At 41.4% G+C, this 18,882-nt stretch overlaps 1 protein-coding gene across 3 annotated transcripts; it reads right to left on the minus strand.

Annotated features, from left to right (window-relative positions):
• Nucleotides 1-1,212: 1,212 nt before the first annotated feature.
• Nucleotides 1,213-15,909, minus strand: ldb3b (LIM domain binding 3b). 3 transcript variants are annotated; one of them, XM_069713053.1, is made up of 10 exons: nucleotides 15,819-15,909; nucleotides 15,263-15,609; nucleotides 11,559-11,710; nucleotides 11,217-11,292; nucleotides 7,015-7,037; nucleotides 4,940-5,137; nucleotides 4,043-4,066; nucleotides 2,599-2,768; nucleotides 2,405-2,441; nucleotides 1,213-1,926 (listed from the first exon to the last, which is right to left on the minus strand). In XM_069713053.1, exons 2-10 carry the CDS (start codon nucleotides 15,356-15,358, stop codon nucleotides 1,830-1,832), a joined length of 873 nt encoding a protein of 290 aa, XP_069569154.1. In that variant the 5' UTR covers nucleotides 15,359-15,609; nucleotides 15,819-15,909; the 3' UTR covers nucleotides 1,213-1,829. The 3 variants fall into 3 exon arrangements, with proteins under 3 accessions (XP_069569154.1, XP_069569153.1, XP_069569155.1); XM_069713052.1 differs by having other exon boundaries at nucleotides 15,795-15,903; XM_069713054.1 differs by lacking the exon at nucleotides 4,043-4,066 and having other exon boundaries at nucleotides 15,795-15,903.
• Nucleotides 15,910-18,882: the final 2,973 nt, after the last annotated feature.

Consider the following 18,882-nt stretch of genomic DNA (forward strand, 5'->3'; position numbering starts at 1 on the left):
TTGAACACGTAGATCAGTGAAGTGCTGCTTTGCCGTTGCAGTCAGAGACTGGGTTTGATTTCTATAATCACACTGCCCTCTGGTGGTCACAAACCATATGACATCATGACACAGCAATGTACCACTAAAAGGGAGGGTTTTAGGATTATTCTGGATTTTAGTGAACAAATGATAAACTGTAAAATCATCGATATGCAAGACTTTCATTTAAACACGTTGATTTTAAAGCTCTAATGTGAGTGGTGTTTTTAACATAACTTTCAGTCAAGTTTTCAGGGATTTAAATATGAAGGACGTAAAATATTGTGGCAGTCAAGTCTTAGTCATGTGTCAAATCCTGCTTTTTGTGACCTAAAGCTCCGCAAATCAAATTTTTTTTTATTCATTAGTGGGTTAAAAGACTATTTAATGAGAAAAGGATTGCTTGTAGTGACAAACACACACATAATTATCAGCTGTCTGCAGTTCCCACAGTGTTTTAGCATCTTTTGATTGATTATTTTGCTTTCATAGCTGCAGCTTCATTGATTTTTCCCCATTGCTTATTGCGTTGTTTTTAGAAAGCAACCTAGCTGCGAGTGAAGCAATTAGCCGTTAAACAAACAGATTTCTTTTCTCAAAACTTAAAGGAGCGTTAATGCTTGACTGCCATTTGGCTGGTGGCCACAAACATGACCCCAAATTAATGCTTGAAAAGCTGATGTGTTAATATTGTGTTTCCAGCCTGATCCACTGCCCCCAAGTCGCCACAAAAACCTCAAATTCAAGCCTAAAATCTGGAGCTCCTGATCATTTCCCCTCCAAGTGTCCAATTGTTTTTATACTTATCTCAATCATGACTGAATGACTGAATTATAGCACAAATGGCAAAAAAAAAAAATAATCCCCTTTATAGGTAGCTTAGTAGCCTGAGGTCTTTTCTGACATAAATCCACTGAACAAAAATCCATTTTGAGAATTCAGTAGTATTAATATTCAGCTCAGTGCAGGGTAATTGAGGCTTTGTCGACTCTGTCATCACATGTTGCCACAAGCGGATAAACAATCATATTACTCTGTCTAAAGCTGTTAGATGCACCTTCTGAGTAAAGTCCTGCTTTGTAGTCAAAACACACAAAACAGAAATGAAAAGAATTGAGGAATGTTTCTACACCAGGCCTTCAGTTTTCATTTCATTTAATCCATGTGTTTACAGCAGCACGCTCAGCCGTATAGTTTTAAGAAAACATTTATTCACATTGATATCAGTCCATTTCTGAGTGCATTTTTACATACTGTATTTGTGCATGTAGGTAAATCTCTATATGTGTGTGTGTGTGTGTGTGTGTGTTTCTCTTCATGTGCCGCCTCACAAACATGCTCATAGTGTTCAAATTCATACGTTTGTGACCGCCGTTTATGTACTTGGGCGTAAAAGAAACATTCCTGCATTTTCACTTGAACACTTAATTTTTGTACAATTTGCCTTTCACTTAAGAGAGACAGAACCCAAACAAACAGGAAACAAAGAAAGAAAAGAAAAGCCCAAATGTGAGATCAGGTCTCAGCAGCAGACAAGCTACATTTGACAAGTGAGCTTATGAACACGTAGCATTCTCACACTAACATTAAGTATCTGGCATACTACTAATGTAGGCTACAACAATATCTCACATTCCTGAGGAGTTCCCTTCTCCTCCTGCTCCTTAATTCTCCCTCCTTCTGTTAACTCCTGTGATTTTGTCCATTTTATTGTTTACATGTCGTCCTCTTCTCTCTCTCTCTCTCTCTCTCTTTCTCTCTCTCTCTCTCTCTCTCTCTCTCTCTTTCTGATTATCTCCTTCTCCTTTTTATTCCTGGATGTTTAGGATCTGTGCAGACAGTCCGTGGTGCCAGTTCTTCAGCTTGGCGAAGCGGGGCCCTTTGACCTCCGACTCAAACTTCTCTCTGATGGTGAGTAAGACAAAAAACAAACCATTATATCAGGTATGTACCTCATTTTTTTTTTTTTTTTTTTTTTTAAAAACACGGTTTTAAAGGAATTACTTTAATTTGAGTTAGAAGGATCCCATTCTTAAGTCTGTTTCATTAAGTAGGAAGCTACCGCCAGCAGTTGGTTAGTTTATTTTGGCATAAAGACTGGAAACTGGGCTCTGTGTATAACAGCCTGTCTGAACTACCAAAGCTCCTCATGTCTCATTTGTTTTATCCAAACAAAAATGACACGTTGTGGTTATTTGAGGGCTTATTTGTGCTGGATCATTTCTCGGTGACAAGGAGGACCTTCCCGGGCTCTCAGCTGGCAGCCCGGTATTTTGTTTTTTCACATTAAATGTTTTCAAGCACTGCCTCAAGTTTTAGAGTTTTTTTTAAATTTTTTAGAGGGCACCTCAGATCACAATGGGTTAAAAGACCCGTGTCTTACCTCGACTTCGCCAGGGCTTCCTCATCTGGGTCTTGCACTGAAGGGACAGAAATGGAAAAGTGGATTTAGTAAAAGTTCATCAGTTAGATGATTACTGAGTAACTGAACAAGAAGTGAGGATTAGCAGTGAGCAGTATTAAGTAGGTAAAGGGTAGGAAAGAAAAACAAAAGAAAGGAGGAATCGGTGTACTGACTGTATTCGGTGCCAGTGATGTGGGCCAGCATCCTGAAGCTCTTAGACTGCAGGTTGGCAGCACGGCGAGCCCATTCAGACATGTCCTGGTGATTCTCTCCTGGCCTGATCACTGCCTGGTACACCGGAGATGCACAGTCTATCACAGGGTCCTTGATGGGCAGAGCTCCACTGCAAAGCAGAAAGTACAGTTAGACCTCTGAGTGTGTAGCATTTACTCTATGTAAAGGCCCAAAATGAAATAAACTCACCATGTGTTAAATGCCCATCATGCACCACCAGCTACAACCATAGGGGTTCTATTACGGCCATCTTTTTTCTGAGTGTGTTTGTGTATTTTTGGTGTTGTGCATAAATTCTTCCTCAAATTACTGGAATTGAAAAGTTGATATGTAGAAGTCTCAAAGTTTTTTTTTTGTTGTTTTTTTTTTCAAATACAAATGTACTTTTGCTGTCGGAAAAGAGGTAAAATTGCCTCAAACTTGTATACAGTATATACTTTCATTGCGTTTCAGCCGTCATTTGGAATTTTCATGATTTCCCTTTCATGAAAACTGGTGCAGTTTATTGGTTGTTTGCTGTCTGACAGTATTTCTTTTGTTTTACCACAAGGGGGCATAAATGAGACATTTTTACATCTGCAACTAGTCTCTTAATGTCAGCTGAGAGTTGTCGCAGTTGTTGAGACACACAGCAATGGAAATTAAATGCCATTAAAATAGCATCTCCGTTATTAGCCTTGTTGGTATTGATTTTAATTTAATTATGGGCCGTTATCATGGTCAATTATTACACTTTTGTTCCTTTACGTAGAGAACAGTATGTGGTATTCCTTCATATTCAATGTCTTTCTGTTGTCCTATAGTTTTACTCTGAAGTTGTTGATGGTGAACCGTACAATAAATACTGGAGTGATTTCACAGAGCAGTGTGAGCGGATGGTGCCAGTGTTCTTGAATGAGTGTTAGAAAGTGAGTCGGTACCAATCAGCCAGTGGTTGTTTGAAAACCCGCGAATGGATACTCAGAACATTTCCATGCCATGAAATCCCATCACAAGAAATCCCACGAGGCTCTCAAATCTGTGATGCGATTGGCTGTTCTTTCAGAAAAGACATTTTAATTTCAAAAAAATAAAATCTGTGAATTTAAAAAAATCAACACAAATTGCACTCTCACACTTTGGCCGAAGTACCTGTAAGTACTTCCACACACATAATCAAGTCCATGATACCGTCACGGTTAGTGAGTTTGTCCATCAAACACTTTGGTTTGACACAGAAACACAAATGGAAACAAACATAATGTAAACCAGTGGATGCTGTGGAACATTTTCAATGGGATGTTAGTTTTATGGAGCGATGCACAAGCGGTCACAAAGTCATGAGACAAAGGAGACACGCGTAAGAGGAGAGGCAGGATGGAAAAGCAGTGCTGCTGTACTTACCCCAAGGGGGAGCCCGCCTCCTCACTGAGGTCACAACCAGGGAGGAAAGATGGGGAGGGATGGGTGGAGGGCAGCACAGGTGTGGTTGGTTGGTTGGTTGGTTTGATGGAATGAGCAGAGGAAAGTGGGTGAAAGGCACGGAGGAGTACGGGACACAGACAACGAGGAAAAGCCCGGGCGTACACTGCTATACACATCCTATTTGTAGCAGCGGAGCCTTCAACATACGCTCAGAAGCTCTATTTTGGTTGGACAAAGTATCTTAAAAGGACTGTTCACCTAAATTACAAAAACACATTTTCTCACTTCTTGCAGTGGGATCTAGTCACGCAGATAGTTTTGGTTTTACTTTCAAACTTTTCGATGTCATTTGGCAAGATTCCTCTTCACAGAAACACAGCAGTCTCCCGGGTAATTTAACAATGCTGAGAGATAATTTTTTTTGGTTGATTTAGATTAATGTTTTGTTTATACTATATCAGCCATCTGCCTGTGAAGCTGATGCTGCGATTAAGGAAAGCATGTGCAAATTAGCCAGTTTAGCTGGGATTAAACACGAGACCATAGTTTGAGAATTTAGTTCAAGTGAACTGATTTAACCATGTGTATTATCAGGTTCCAAACTCTGTGGCTTGAGTTCTTTGTTTTCAATGAAAGTAAGAGATTTTAAACTCAGTTTTTTTGAGGCAGAAATGTCAGAGGTTGAGATCTCCAAACAAGAAATGGTCCGCTGTGACTATAAGTGAGAAAGTATTTATTCTTGTAATTCGGGTAAACTGACCCTTTAATTTCTTGACACATGGGCAGGTTGAATCAGGGTGATGTAGTATCAAGTGCGTGAGTGGAGAGGTGGCATAAAAGACTGGAGAGGGGATTAGTTTGGTTGTGTGACCTCACCCTTCGTGTCCCTTGGCCTGTGACTGCCCCGCGATGGCGTCCATGATGGCGTCCTGTGAGTACATGCTGATAGGTGTGTTGTACTGAGCGTGAACGATCGTGGCCTTTCCTCCCGGACCCCTCACCTCAATGGGCTTGTGGGTGGACAGGGCTGAGTCTTTCAGAGCAATGGGGTTGAAGCTGGGAGTGTACTCCACACTGTCAGAGCCGGGGGTGGGGGGTCAAAGGTCAGTGGGTCAAAAAAAAGGTGCATGGGGTGAAGGGTTTAAACATGAGACGGGGAGAGGAATTTGGGAGGAAAGAAGCAACAGAGAAAGCACCAAAGCGAAGGAAGGAAACTGGGTCAATGTGCAATAATACAGCTGACCGACAGGGGGAGCCGTTGTACCACTTAATATTAGGTTTCACAGGGACGTCACCTAAAGTGTGGACCCTTAACTTCACGCAGTAAATCCACATCACTGTACTGTAGCTGTGTCCCAGCCCCGTAATACAAACTAATTCTAAGCATTTTTAGAGGATGTTGAGTGTTCACCCTAAAAATATGTCTCAATGTAGACTAACTCAGATTAATTCTTGCAAAAATTTGAATATACATTTTAACAACCAGTAATAAAAGCATATAATCATAGTGACAACTTTTTACTTTATTATTAATATACTTGCCCTGGATTTCATCGCCCTATGATTATTATGTACTTATTTCAGTGTAATGTTCCAATATTTTTAATGACCTTGTAGAGTATAGATAAATTTATTCAATCAGATGGTATCAAGGCGATTTGCTAACCTTTTACCTGCAGTTCTCTGTTCGCAGTATGTTCACAAAAAGCGCTTTTCTTTTTAGTTTCTCTGCGTAACCTGGAGGTTACAAAGTCTCTAAAGGTGGAGTTGCACTTTCAAAGTTTGGAATTATTTTTGGAAATCACTTTACAAACTCAAAATCTCATTGCCCTAATTAGAGCCTGTGCATAAACTTGTTTTAATTGTTGTTTAATTATGACTTTAAAGCCACCAAGTGTAAAAAAGTTTAAAAAGTTTAAAAAAAAAGAAGTTTGCACCCTCCAGAGGTGCCATCAGAAAACACACTTTCATGAACATCTGTGCACTCAACTACCACTCGTGCAAAGGAGGAATTGTCAATTAGATTGACCTCAGTTTGATTTTTGTCAATCACTAAGGTCTTGTACTCTAAATGAACATTATGCATACTCACAGAATAAATATTTCACATGGAACTGGGACACAGCATGTTTACTTAAAAAGGTTATTTTCCACCATGACTAAGAGCACTCACACTCTAATGACAAAATACAAGCTTTAACTTGAGGGAAACAATAATTAAAGCTGACATAGCAGTCCAAAAAAAATAATTAAATCAAACATGCTAATATTCAAAACAACCAGCAGGCCTTGTTTAAAATGACACGCTGAAGCACGCACATACACACATCCCAAATATGTTCATAATGCTACGACCAAACATGGATGTATAAAGCACACATGATGCTGTCGTCATGCCTTTACATACAGCAATATTCTGTATATTGCTAAAAGGACCGGCAGAGGTGGAAAACACAGATAGTTCTCACAGTACGATATAAGCTCAATATTTAGATAATTAAGTTAAGAAGTATCAGCACTAAAATCTACAAACGATTTTACAAGGGCTAAAAGTATTTATCCGGTGTTAATGTGTAAGTAAATATGTATACAGTGCTATATTGTAGCCTAGTATGTTACATTTTTATCTATGAAGTAAATATCACTAAGATAAAGGTAGTGAAGGATAAAGTACGTTAATTTCCTATGTAATGTAGAAAATATACTCTGTAAGTAGATGTATTTTTTTTTTTTCACCTTGCACTTCTTAGGACCTGACGATGCTGTTAATGACATGATTTATGAGTTATTGTAGCCGCAACCTGGAAACAAATGACCGGCACAGCACACACACACACAGGAATCCATGTTGGACACAACTTCACTCCAAAATGAAGATCTCTAAACACTAATATCTTTGTCTACGGTTTACTTCATGCACGGGAGATGCTGAGAAATGGGACGGTACTGACTTTGCGGCTGTGTTTGCGATAACCTGAAAACGCACGGACAGGAAGAGACAGACAGAGAAGAGAGAGAATGTGGTGAATCACTGGAGGTATTTTGGTGCTAACAATAGCCCCCCCCCCCCCACCACACCCCCACCCTGTGTGTGTGTGTGTGTGTGTGTGTGTGTGTGTGTGTGTGTGTGTGTGTGTGTGTGTGTGTGTGTGTTCGCAGGAAACTATCCAACTACAGTGGTCTTCTGTAATCCCACGTACAGGTCAGAATTGCAGGCGTCCGTCACCCCTGTGATATTTCCCTGCTCCCCCCCCCCCTGCATCCCCAGGAGTGACTGACAAGAGCAGGAGCCTTTCAGTCACATGACACAGGACAGGGCGAGGACACATTTAGCCCAGAACGGACAGAAATATACACAGCTACACAAACACAACACAAACCTCCTGATCCACTTAAGCCTCTCACTTTTACGCCTACATCTAACAGTGCAATGCATGGTAGAGATTTGACTTTTTATTCACTTGTACCAAGATTTTGTCACAGTTTGATAGAAGATGAGACTTTTAGGGGTTTCCCCATGTAATCAGCTGCTCCAGTAAAAGTAAATGTCTCAAGTACATTTTACCCACATAAATCAAACATGAAGATTACATTTTTATGTTTCAATCGCATTCTGGGGCACCGTAATGCGCATGTTACTTTGAAGGAACAGTCATCGAGTTATTAAGTCTTTTAAAATGGTTGTGAGGAAGCCTAAGTACGTGACAATAGTTAATAACCAAAGCCATAACATTAAAACCACTGAGGCATTGAATACAATACAACAGCCCAGCAGTAAATCCTCCCTTCATACGGATTATAATGTTCAGTTGTTGTTAAATAGGATTGAGAGAGGTGTTGATTTATTTTAATGATCATTTTGGAGACAGTAATTTATGGTGCTGTTAAACGGCACTGAGACGTGTTCCTAACCTTTTGTACCTCCCGTTTAAATGATTTCGGGTGATAAAATATTATGAACACCCCTCGGTGTAACACACCACAAATTACAGTCTCCGCAACGCCCATTAAATTAAATCAACACTTCTTTCAATCAGATTGAATAATAAGTGAACATTAGAATTCCTTGTGAAGGGACGATTTATTGGTGGACTGTTTTATTATACTTAATGCTTCCCCTGACAGTGATTTTGATGTTATGGTTAATTTGGTCTATAATTTTAAGTGCTGTGTCAGACTTTGTCTTTTTATTCAAGTGTGGCCTGTTTCTGCTGATATTTGGGTGATGTTTATCTGCTACTAAGTTTTTTTTTTCATGACGTGAGAGGAAGGCAGGGTACCTGATAATTATTGTACAGTGATTTTTTTTGGGGGGGGGTTAATTTTCAGGTTGAAACTTGTAGAACGAAAGTAACAATAACTGAGGCCGCCAGAAAATCTGACCTTACTACTAAAAATGAACCAACTAGAATTGACGCCTCCGCCAAGCAGTTTACATTCAGGTTTGTTTAACGCCTGTGCAGAGGCATAAAAATATGCTGCATCTGAGGTATTCTGCCGTTTTGTCATCTGTTTTAAAGACCGTAGAACTGGTAAGAACACATAACTCAGCCAGGGTGTTCATCTGTATAGTACATGATGTGTTCAGGGTACAGTAGGTTACCATGTGGGACATCTCCCTGTAGATGGATGAGGGAGGAGGGGGGGGGGGTTCGTCTTATCCCAGGTATGGTATTTGGGGGATTCGGGATGACGGTGTGTAACCAGAGCGGAACGTTCCGAAACCGTGTACAACAGCTGCTCTCTCCTGTGTGTGCGTGTGTGTGTGCGTGTGTGTGTGTGTGTGTGTGTCCATCTGTCCATGTGTGTGTCCGTGTGTGTGTCCATGTGTGTGTGTGTCCGTGTGTGTGTGTGTGTGTGTGTCCATCCATCCGTTCGTCCGTCCATCTGTCCATGTGTGTGTCCGTGTGTGTGTGTGTGTGTGTGTGTGTGTGTGTGTGTGTGTGTGTGTGTGTGTGTGCGCGCGCGCCCATGTACTCGGTGAGGTGGGTCTCCTGGCCTGACACAGCCGTCATCGTCCTGTGCTCTGCCCGGAGCACATTTCCTGACACCTGACTTACCGTTGGCCGTTACTGTAAAGTAGCTCGGCTCCAGAGGGGAAACGCATTAGGGGAGACTGATACCTGGATGTGATATGTCAGAGGCCAAGCACATTACACCCTTAATTAACCTCCGCAAGTATTCCATGACTGAGTCCTCGCGCATACTCATGCCACCCCTCTAAGGAGAGTCCCCTCAATGGCGACCGCAACTTTACTCAAAATTAACTCTGTATAAGCTTTTGTGACAAACAGCTCGGGCAGGAGAAAGCTGCCATTAGACGAAGCCAACATAAATCTATTTGGCACACATATGTGGTATCTGTTTCAGATAAAGTCTGGTGATGTTCCACATTATTCTTGTTGTCAATAAATCCCATATCAAGTCCAAAACCGACAATGTGTTGACAGCAGAAAATATTGTCTGTGTAAGCAAAGCCTGATATAGTTTATTCATACAGGGAAATTTTTCCTCATTGCTAGGAATATATGGGCATTGTAGTTTATGTCGTGTCAATCCAACATGTTTCTCCAGGCAAAAATACTCAGTAGAGCACCAAAATAAATAATTATAAAATATTCAAATATATAAAGTGCCTAGCTGTTTTTACGAAATAGAGCTTTAAAAAAAACAAAACAAAAAAACAACGTGTAATTGTGACCTTACTAATTCATTGTTGATTTGGTCTTTTTTGGGGATTTGTTCATAAACAAAACAAAACAAAACAAACAAACCCCCCCAAAAATTACTTGGTTTTCCCTCATTTTGTAATCGAGAATTTGTAGCAAGGGAAAGGGAATCTTTAAATAATTCAGTTATGACTCTATGATGCAGTCGAAGTGATCCACAGAAAGGCTATTTTGCAGCTTTTGTAATAATCAATTGATAATGGTTTGAATAATGTTTTAGACAAAATGGTAAAAAAATAAATAAAAGACTGGTTTCCATTTTTTGATTATATGTATTTTTTTGCAGTCTTCTATGATAGGTCGGACAAAACAAAACAGTTCTACAGACATCTACTCTACTTTATTTAAAAATAAGAAAATGTGTTATTTCAGACTAAAGAGTTTGTCCCATTCGCAAGAAACTCATTCATATCTTCTTTTAACCACTTTTTTTTTTTTTTTTTTAACTTTAAAAGACTTTTCTGAACGGCATCTGTAACATTTGAATTGAGCGCCTCTCGACCTTTAGTGAGGTTTCTCGGATCTGCCTGTAATAAACATCCCCATACCACCCCGTATGATCTCGTGCTATTCTGTTACCTGGATGCAGTCCAGGTATGTTTGTGTGTACGCTCCCGAAATAGTGCCACGTGTGAGAGGATTGAATACTGGGACGGCAATGGAAAGTTCTGAGATCATTTTCTCATCGTGGTCCTGTTAATGCGGGGTTAAACGAGGGGGAGTGTGACTTCATTCCTCTGGAGTGAAAAGCAAGATTTCTGTGAGATTATAGTGCACGAGCTTGGAGGGTGGTGCTGGTTTGGGGATGGAAGGAGTTAAATCTTCTTCCCTCAGTGTTGCTTCACTGGAGATAAGTGTGCTAACCTACCCCAGTGATGAAAGTCTCCCGGCGGCTGCTGATCCCTCGCCTAACTTGCCCTGCATTTTCATCATTTCTCTCAGAGTTTCAGGGGAGTAAAGGCCGATCGGGGAATTGTACTGCCCACGTTGGCTTAGCGGAGATCCCGCCGCTGGGAAGAGATTTCTTTTGCAGGGTGTTTGATCCTGGAGGATTCCTCTAGACCCCGGCTCCTCCGTTTGACTTTCTCCTGCAAAATGTTCCTCTTGTAACTCCTTAAAAAATGGAAGAATGTCAAGATAGATATATTGAGAGCAGTGGGTTTTATCTTTATTTTCCTGACACTTGGTTGGTGTTTGCTGACCTCTGACCTCCCTGCAGTTGCACTGTGAATATTATACACTAGAGGGCAGCAGGACTCTGCCTGATGGCACCGTTATGGAATAGTTGTGATATTCTTACAAACATGTACAGGACAAGAATACAAAACACATATGACAGACGTATATACAAATATGTAGGATTTGGTATTTTTGCGTGTGTGTGTGTCTGTTGGTTTACGCGATGAGACTGGGTGTGTTTATACCTTCTGGTGAGCGATGACTGGCATGGGTGAGTCCATTCTTGGAGTTGCTGTGGGAACTGGAGCAGGACGTCTTGATCTGTAAATTATACAACAAAATATATCTTTAAAATGAACTGTCCTCACGTGCTCAGGCGCGTACGTTCGAGAGGGGTTTTGTAACATCACCAGTTTAGGAGGTAATCCTGGACCAGTATGTTACTTAGTCTGAATTGGAAACTTAAATGAAGCGCCGGTCCGCTGAGAATGAACTTTTTTTTTAAGTGAAGACGATCCAGAAGTCAGACAACATTAGTTGGGGGTAAGTGTTTGCATATAGGTGTGTATAAGTGCGCGGCTGTTTACTTCAGCATTGAGAGCGACAGATTGTTGTTGGCAGACTTGATCTTGTTCTGGGCCTCCAGGTGTGTCATCCCGTCGGTGGTGACCCCATCGATGACTGAGATGATGTCGCCCTGGGATAGGCTGCCGCCCGCTGCCTTGCTGCCGGGGGTTATCTATGGAGGGGGACAACAGAGCGGATCAAACTCGGACCGCCGACACAGGTTCCTCAGGAAACTGAAAACAAATGCGGTTACATATTGTACAAATTTCTGCATGCTAGGTTTACATCTGTGGGCGGGTGTGAAATTACAAGCTAAAAGCTTTTATGCGAATCAGGAAAAATACAAAATGTAAATTAGGATTTAAATAATTTGGTCGCAGGACTGTTCAGTTTTGTCTTCAACTCCAGCTCAAAACACCGTTAAAGCTCCGCTTACGTGTGACTTCCACTGTAGCGCCTAACTACCCACAGTTATTTATGCTGTCTGTGTAGCAGCTCAGTAAATAAGCCTTAAAGGTTGGAGAAGAGAAAAGCTGATGAAGCAAAAAAATACAAATCCTTCAGCTCTGCAGATGAAGTCGTGATAAAACGTGTGCGTTATGTTAATCGACAGAGCAGAGTCCCGTTTTGACTACCGAGTCGCCGCAGCGGCGACTGGGACGGTCTGACACTGAAATAAACGAGTAGAAAAGTAGCGGGATTTCAGAGACACAAAGTGTGGAGAACAGAATAGTCCTATTTCTGATGTTTAGAAAGTTTGCTGTTCTAATGGATGGAGCCGGCTAACAAGACAGGGATCCAGTATTTGAGGGAGCGGACTCTGAAAAGCTGAACGTACTGCCGTTAAATGCTTTTGTTCTTGAGACAATATGAACATCATGAGCTGTACAGTTTTTTAATCACCATTTTCAATTACCCTTCATATATTGACCTTCACTTTAATCCCCTGCTTTGCGGCTCTGCTACAAAGCCAGACTTTAGCTGTTAAACCACACAGAGAGGAAGCTTAAGTGAGCTCGGAGGCCCGGGGCATACAGTATTGGTTCTAGACTTACAGTCAACTCGTTAAAGAGTTAAAAATAAGCAACGCTGTTGATGCCTGTGGCTTCACTGTGATTGACCCCACTGAGCCCCCCCTCCATCCCTCACACACACACACACACACACACACACACACACACACACACACACACACACACACACACACACACACACACACACACACACACACACACACACACACACACACCTGCTACTGACGTTCATGCAAGACTTCCCTGATTGATTTTTTTTTCTATTTACATAAATGTTTGTCCTTTTCTCTACAATCCACGTTTTACCTAAACTGCGTCACACTTTCTCTGTTCTGGTCATCGTCTCGTGTGCTAGTTCCTTCTCTCAACCTTCCTCCCTTTGTGTCTACTTTTTTGCAGCTTTATGTCCTTTGATATTTAAATTCCAGTCATTACGCGTCTGTGTGTGTAAAGTAGAGCTACGGAAGGCAGTAAAGCAAGGTGATAGCAGGTGGAGAAAAATAATTTCTGAATGGCTGCCCCAGTGTAATCAAGCACACACTGTATATAGACGCATAAAACTGCCTGAGCAATCTGTCATGCACGTTTTCATATGTATCAAAGACTGCCGATATAACAAGAAGACAAACAGGAGATGGGGGGGGGGGTGAAGAATGAGTCCTTGAAAATTGGTTGTGAATGTTGAAAATGAATGAAGGCTCTTACAGTATGTGTAAATGCGTTAGATCAATCAATTAGACACGTTTTTTCCACCTCTTTTTTTTCCCGGGTGCACGAGCTCAGGTCGGTAGCCAATCAGAGAGCTGTTCATTCATTTAGAAATATCTCGGCCTCTAGAGAGCATGTAAATAGACTGAAAGGCCATGGATGACACATAGCAAGAGGGTCAGGATTAGGGTTGGTATTCTATTTCAGACAAATTATATATATATATATATATATATATTATTTAACTGTGACGATGGCAGTAATGATTTCAAATAAAACAAAAAGAGTTTGTCATGTCACTTATTTGATGTTCAGTGATTTAGCTTGCCTTACCGGATGAAAGGAATCTACTGTCCTCCTTCCTCTTTCCTTTCTTAATTCTTGGCAAAAGAAGGCTGAAATCCAAACCGCGGCAGTGCTACGTCAAACTGTAATGTCACCCCGAGATGCCATGTCAAGCTGCAGACTTTTATGTTAACCTGTCATGACCCGTCACCGCCACAGGATGAACACAAATCCAATGATACTATGTTCTACCCGAGACAAATAAAAGCCCCTCCTCCCCCCTTTGTTGCCGTAAGACCGGGATCAGAAGACAATAGCCTAACAGGTGTCTGGAGCTGTGAATCAAAGTGACACCGCCTGATCACCAGCTGACCATCAATCAGGGCTGAACAATGAGGAGCTGAGACAGCAGAGTTAATATCCACACATCATGGCCTCTGCCTCAGTCCTCTTCTCTCATTTCCTGAATCAACCCCCCATCCATCTGTTGCTCCACAGGAGCGCCTCCAAAAGCTGAAACCAAAAACTGACGAGAAGCGAGGAATAAAGCTTACTAAAGGTAACACAAGCTGCCACGAGGTTCCCCGCGCTCCCTCGCCACTTCCCCGTCCCGTTCCCACCCCTCTCCATCCATCCAGCTCTCCTCCGATGCTATTTAAAGGAAATGCTGTAAATACACCAACAGTCCTGCCAGAGAGGGAGAGAGGCACCTCGTCTCTCGGCTGAACACTGATTTCATTTGAACACTTTTTAGGCATTCTTTAAAATCTCGGTGAGAATATTTAATGCTCTTTATAAGTTTGTTTCTAGTAAATTTTCATCTGTCATTTGCAGCCGTGGGAACGAGTCCAACTTTTTCATGTTGTAGGTTCACTTCACGCAGCCGCACCTCGACTCCTGTAAAGCTATTCCTGTCTTTTCCACTGGCGCTCTATTCTGGAAATCTCTGTGGAGATAACATCGGAGCCTCCCGGTCATCATCACGGACAGCAACATTACATAACCGCTGCTCAGCCACCGCTCACACGTACACAAATCACACCTGCGCACACCCGTATCACACGCTTTACTACAGTATGCACATGCACAGACAGAAGCTTGATGTCTGATATTGTTAAACCAGGTGAAAAGGATCAAACTTTGGCCAAATGTGGTTTGCAAATAGAAACTTTCCTGGTTACACTTAATTATTTTAAAGGATTGTATCTTACAATGCAGGAGGTCCTATAATACAAGTTTTGCACCGACATTCATTTAAAACGGACACTAAATGTAATTAACTGGAAGTAGATTTGAAAAAACTTTAACTTTTGTGTGTAATTAGTTTTTTACTGCGTCACCTTCAAAAGTTTTCAACTGCAAATCACCAAAATGCTGATTCGTCAAATATTGAAGAAGAAATAGATGATAAAACGGAAGCTTTGTGAAGTTAGAGGCACAATGAGCTCTGTGTTTACATTACTGTGCTCTGTGTTTTTTTTTTTTAAATTATTTTTCAGTAAATAAGTCAATCAGTGCACCTTGGTCTGAGCTGAAGATCTTTTAGTTTCAGTTTGAATGCATTGTTTCGTCACAGCAGATTATCAGTTTGCCGTCGATCGTGAGCTATTTCATCAATGTCACACCGCTTGTTACTTTCTCTTTATTTGTAAGTTGCTTTGTCACAACAAATCCTGTGAGGGTGACTCTGTCCTTACCCTGGAGATGGTGAGGGGCATATTGAAGTCCTTTCCTCCCTGTAGTCTGAAGCCCCATGGAGCGGGGCCCTTCAGAGTCACTGTGTACGAACTCATCTTCGGCTAAATGTCAACACTCCTCCTGCTAACAACTCCTGCTGGCTGTGCGGCTTCTCCTCCGGTTCGGTGTGTCCTTGTTCTCCGTCCTCCTCCCTCTGCTATCCTTTAGTCCCAGCCGGTGCCTCGGTGGTCGCTTCTCCTCGGTCAGCCCTGGCTTCACAGCCGTCTCTCTTTGTCTGCTAACAGCTCTCGGGACAAACACCCTGGGGTGGTGCTGGTGGGTGGGTGGGTCAGGTGCTGTGGAACCTCTGAGACACACAAATGGAAACACGCACGCGCACACACACACACACACACACACACACACACACACACACACACACACGCACGCACGCACACGCACACAGGCACACAGGCATGCATTTGTACACACGGTGGAGAGCCAAGCTGAGCCAGTGCAGAAAAACAATAAATTGACTCTTCAGACTCTTACCCTGAAATCAAAAACTCAACAAACCTCAAGTCTGTGAAAGCGCAAAGTCTCAAAAAGTCAACATTAAAGTTAATATTAAGGTGGAGAAGAGTTTCTTGCCTGCAGGCTTGCTGAGGGTGAGGGACAGACAGCCTAAGAATAGCTGAGACGAGCAGATGCATAGGGGCCCTGGCCCTTATAAGGCCTGTAACACGAAGCCGCAGAATGCTTCACTGCCGATTCATATTGCCGATATAGACCCCTCTTACTGCAACACATTCTCTCTCTCACTCTCTCTCACTCTCTCTCACTCTCTCTTGGTGCTATCAGTTCATGCTGCTGGAACTCTTATTATCTGTAATCAGTCTTTGTGCTCTGATGTCATTCGCTTTCCAGTTTTGCAGTCTTTCATTGTGCCCGAGAAAGGAAACAACAAATTACCCAGCGCCGATTCTACAGAAACACTCGCATCAAACTGATTATGCTGCCAGTTCTCTGTCTGTGTGTTTCCACGGGGAGCAATTTAATGAGCAACCAACCACAGCTGTTAAAGTTAAATGAGCACAGACAGCAGACTCAGACATTGGTTAATAAGTAGTGACATGCTGCAGTTTTTTTAATATCCCGTTCTGATTTTTTTGTGAATCAGTTCTGAGTCACACACCTCCGAACTGACAGGTTTGTGTACCGGTGTGATACTAAACACCTGATTTGTTTGTGACACGAAAAAGCATGTTTGATCGCAGAGCAGCGGGTGAACACGAGCCGTCGCTCAAGACTAATCGATGCCCGGGACTCCAAATTGATGACACGCTTAGTTGGAAATCCCATTTCAGATAGATTTACTGCAATTTACTAAGTCTACTCCAGTAGTCTCTTACACCGAAGTCCAGGTTTTACTTTCCTCAACTTTAAATTTCTTTCAACTTTTGAAATTTGGTTTGCTGCCAGGCATGAAATATATAACAAATATAGAAAAAAATGTCACGATAAGATTTTACGAAAATCAATCAACATTAAAGCAATTTGAAATATAAAACATGTAAAAAGTACAGCATATCATCAATGAGTGTCCAAATATCTACTTAGCAACGACATCAACATTCATTTCGTTCATGGTCGTGAAAGTGATACTGGACTGCGTCTGAAAATCCAGCCACCTTGTCACTAGTTTTCCGCACAATTATTTTTCTGCAATTATTAATATGTAATAAGAATAAAACATACGAGTCTCTTTACTGGGTTTCATAGTGTACACTCGGTGGAAATTACTTCCCGGCCTGTGATGATGCTTGACTACACACCAGAGACGTCAGGGAAGCGCGTTTATAGTTGTTCCCCCTTCACACTTATTCAGAGCAGCACACGTCAACAAGCATACACGTTGAACTGTGGCCACCAAAGAGCCCTGCGACCCTGCTAATGTGGCATGACCTCATACAGGTTGGAAAACAACACTGGCTGCACAGAGCTGAACCTAGTTGAGGAAGACATAGACGGAGCAACACATAGGAAAGACATTTTGCCACGGAAGAATGAAGTTAGTTTTGTGTATTTTGTTTATTAATGCAGACATAAAAGAGAGCAAATTTCTCGCACTTGCAATGAAAAATCTAATTTCGGAGTAAAAACCATTTGAACTGAGAATAAAACGATCTGGAAACAAATTGTCCCTTCAGTGGCACGTGACAATCCCTTGCGGTATGCCGCTTCTATCACGCCAGCACGTACTCCCTGCGTTCCGAATCGCATACTATTTATTTTTTACTTTTAGTACGGACTACAGTTTGTGTACAATTGGGACATACCACTTCATCATAAAATTGCGTCTTGAACTTTGAGCCACTTTATCATATCCGTCGAGACCGGTAGCGCCACGTTTGTAGTAAAAAGAAAAAGGATGAGATTTGGAACTTACCCAACAGTATATAACTTAGTTAAAAAAGCTCCACCAACTACAACGGCAGAATTGTACCTACACACGAATGCCTCTTACATCTGATACTTAAAGTCAATTTAGCTTATTTGACATATTTTTACTTAAGTGACTTTCCTTTTTATTGGGTATTTATAGTATAGTATTTCTATTTTTGATTAGGTAAAGGATCTTAATACTGCCCCCATATGTGGAGTTATCACAGCTGCGCTGCAATAGAAAAAGGCTCGTGTCGATAAGACAAGCTTGAACCTGAGAGTGAGAGAACATTTTGACTGGAGCAGATGTGATTAACACTTCGACCCTCTGCTCGTCCAAATCGAGTACCAACTCTCACCTCTGAAGGGTGCCATAGTTCTGCAGGCGGGCCTCAGGTCACGCAGCATGGAGGATTGTCCATCATGTCCGTTCTCTGGACATGTTTGACAAATATGACCTACACTGATGCTGCCCTGTTGTCTGACATCAGGATACCCCAGCTGTTACCCACTGTGCTGGATGGATCTCTTCAATTCACGGATTAACTGCTTACTTGATTGACAAACTAACTTAGTTGTGAATTTGTCCTTGCTTAATACAAGGTTAGTTGGACATCACAAAGCCAAAAGCATATAGAGGCACGCAGGATTTACCAACATTTTTATTTAGAAAAATAAATAAAAACAACACAAAACATTTTGGACAAAGAAAACAAACTCAACACAAAACTATTATTTCATAAAACCATCACTTCATTAAAGCAAAGGATTTTTTGTTTTGTCACACAGCCCAAAATTTGGGCATACTATTCTTAATATGTCATTTTATAAATTCATTGATGGAAACTGCGAGACAAATAAGCAACAATTAGAATGTATCAACCTTTGTTGCCTTGTTAATAAAGATTTGAATCTTTAGTTTAATTATTTATCATCTAACAAAAATGACAACAGGTGTCAGATTTTATTTTGAGGTGTGAAGAAAACAGTTATTACAATCATAGTCAAAGACGCAGCAATATTAAGGAATCTCATAGGGAACTGCAATGTACAGACGTGGAGGAAAAGAGTTTAAAAATCTGATGCCAAGGTGATCATGAAGTATATGACGACAATCCTGAAACCACACGTTCATAAAAACAAGTCATGTACCGTAAATCTCGAAATCAACCCAAGAGGTGGCATGAAGAGGTTC

This window comes from Brachyistius frenatus, unplaced genomic scaffold, assembly GCF_029030835.1.
Source record: "Brachyistius frenatus isolate BFR_SWC_R1_liver_20210118 unplaced genomic scaffold, ASM2903083v1 Contig_115, whole genome shotgun sequence".
NCBI classification, from domain to species: domain Eukaryota; kingdom Metazoa; phylum Chordata; class Actinopteri; family Embiotocidae; genus Brachyistius; species Brachyistius frenatus.

What these genes read in the sequence shown, in the direction of transcription:
- ldb3b (XM_069713053.1), bottom strand. Translation starts at nt 15,358, where the DNA reads ATGAGTTCGTACACAGTGACTCTGAAGGGCCCCGCTCCATGGGGCTTC. An exon ending in GAGGCGGGCTCCCCCTTGGG is followed by an intron (nt 2,769 to 4,042) that starts GTAAGTACAGCA and finishes TCTGCTTTGCAG; the next exon opens with TGGAGCTCTGCCCATCAAGG. An exon ending in CATCACTGGCACCGAATACA is followed by an intron (nt 2,442 to 2,598) that starts GTCAGTACACCG and finishes CTGTCCCTTCAG; the next exon opens with TGCAAGACCCAGATGAGGAA.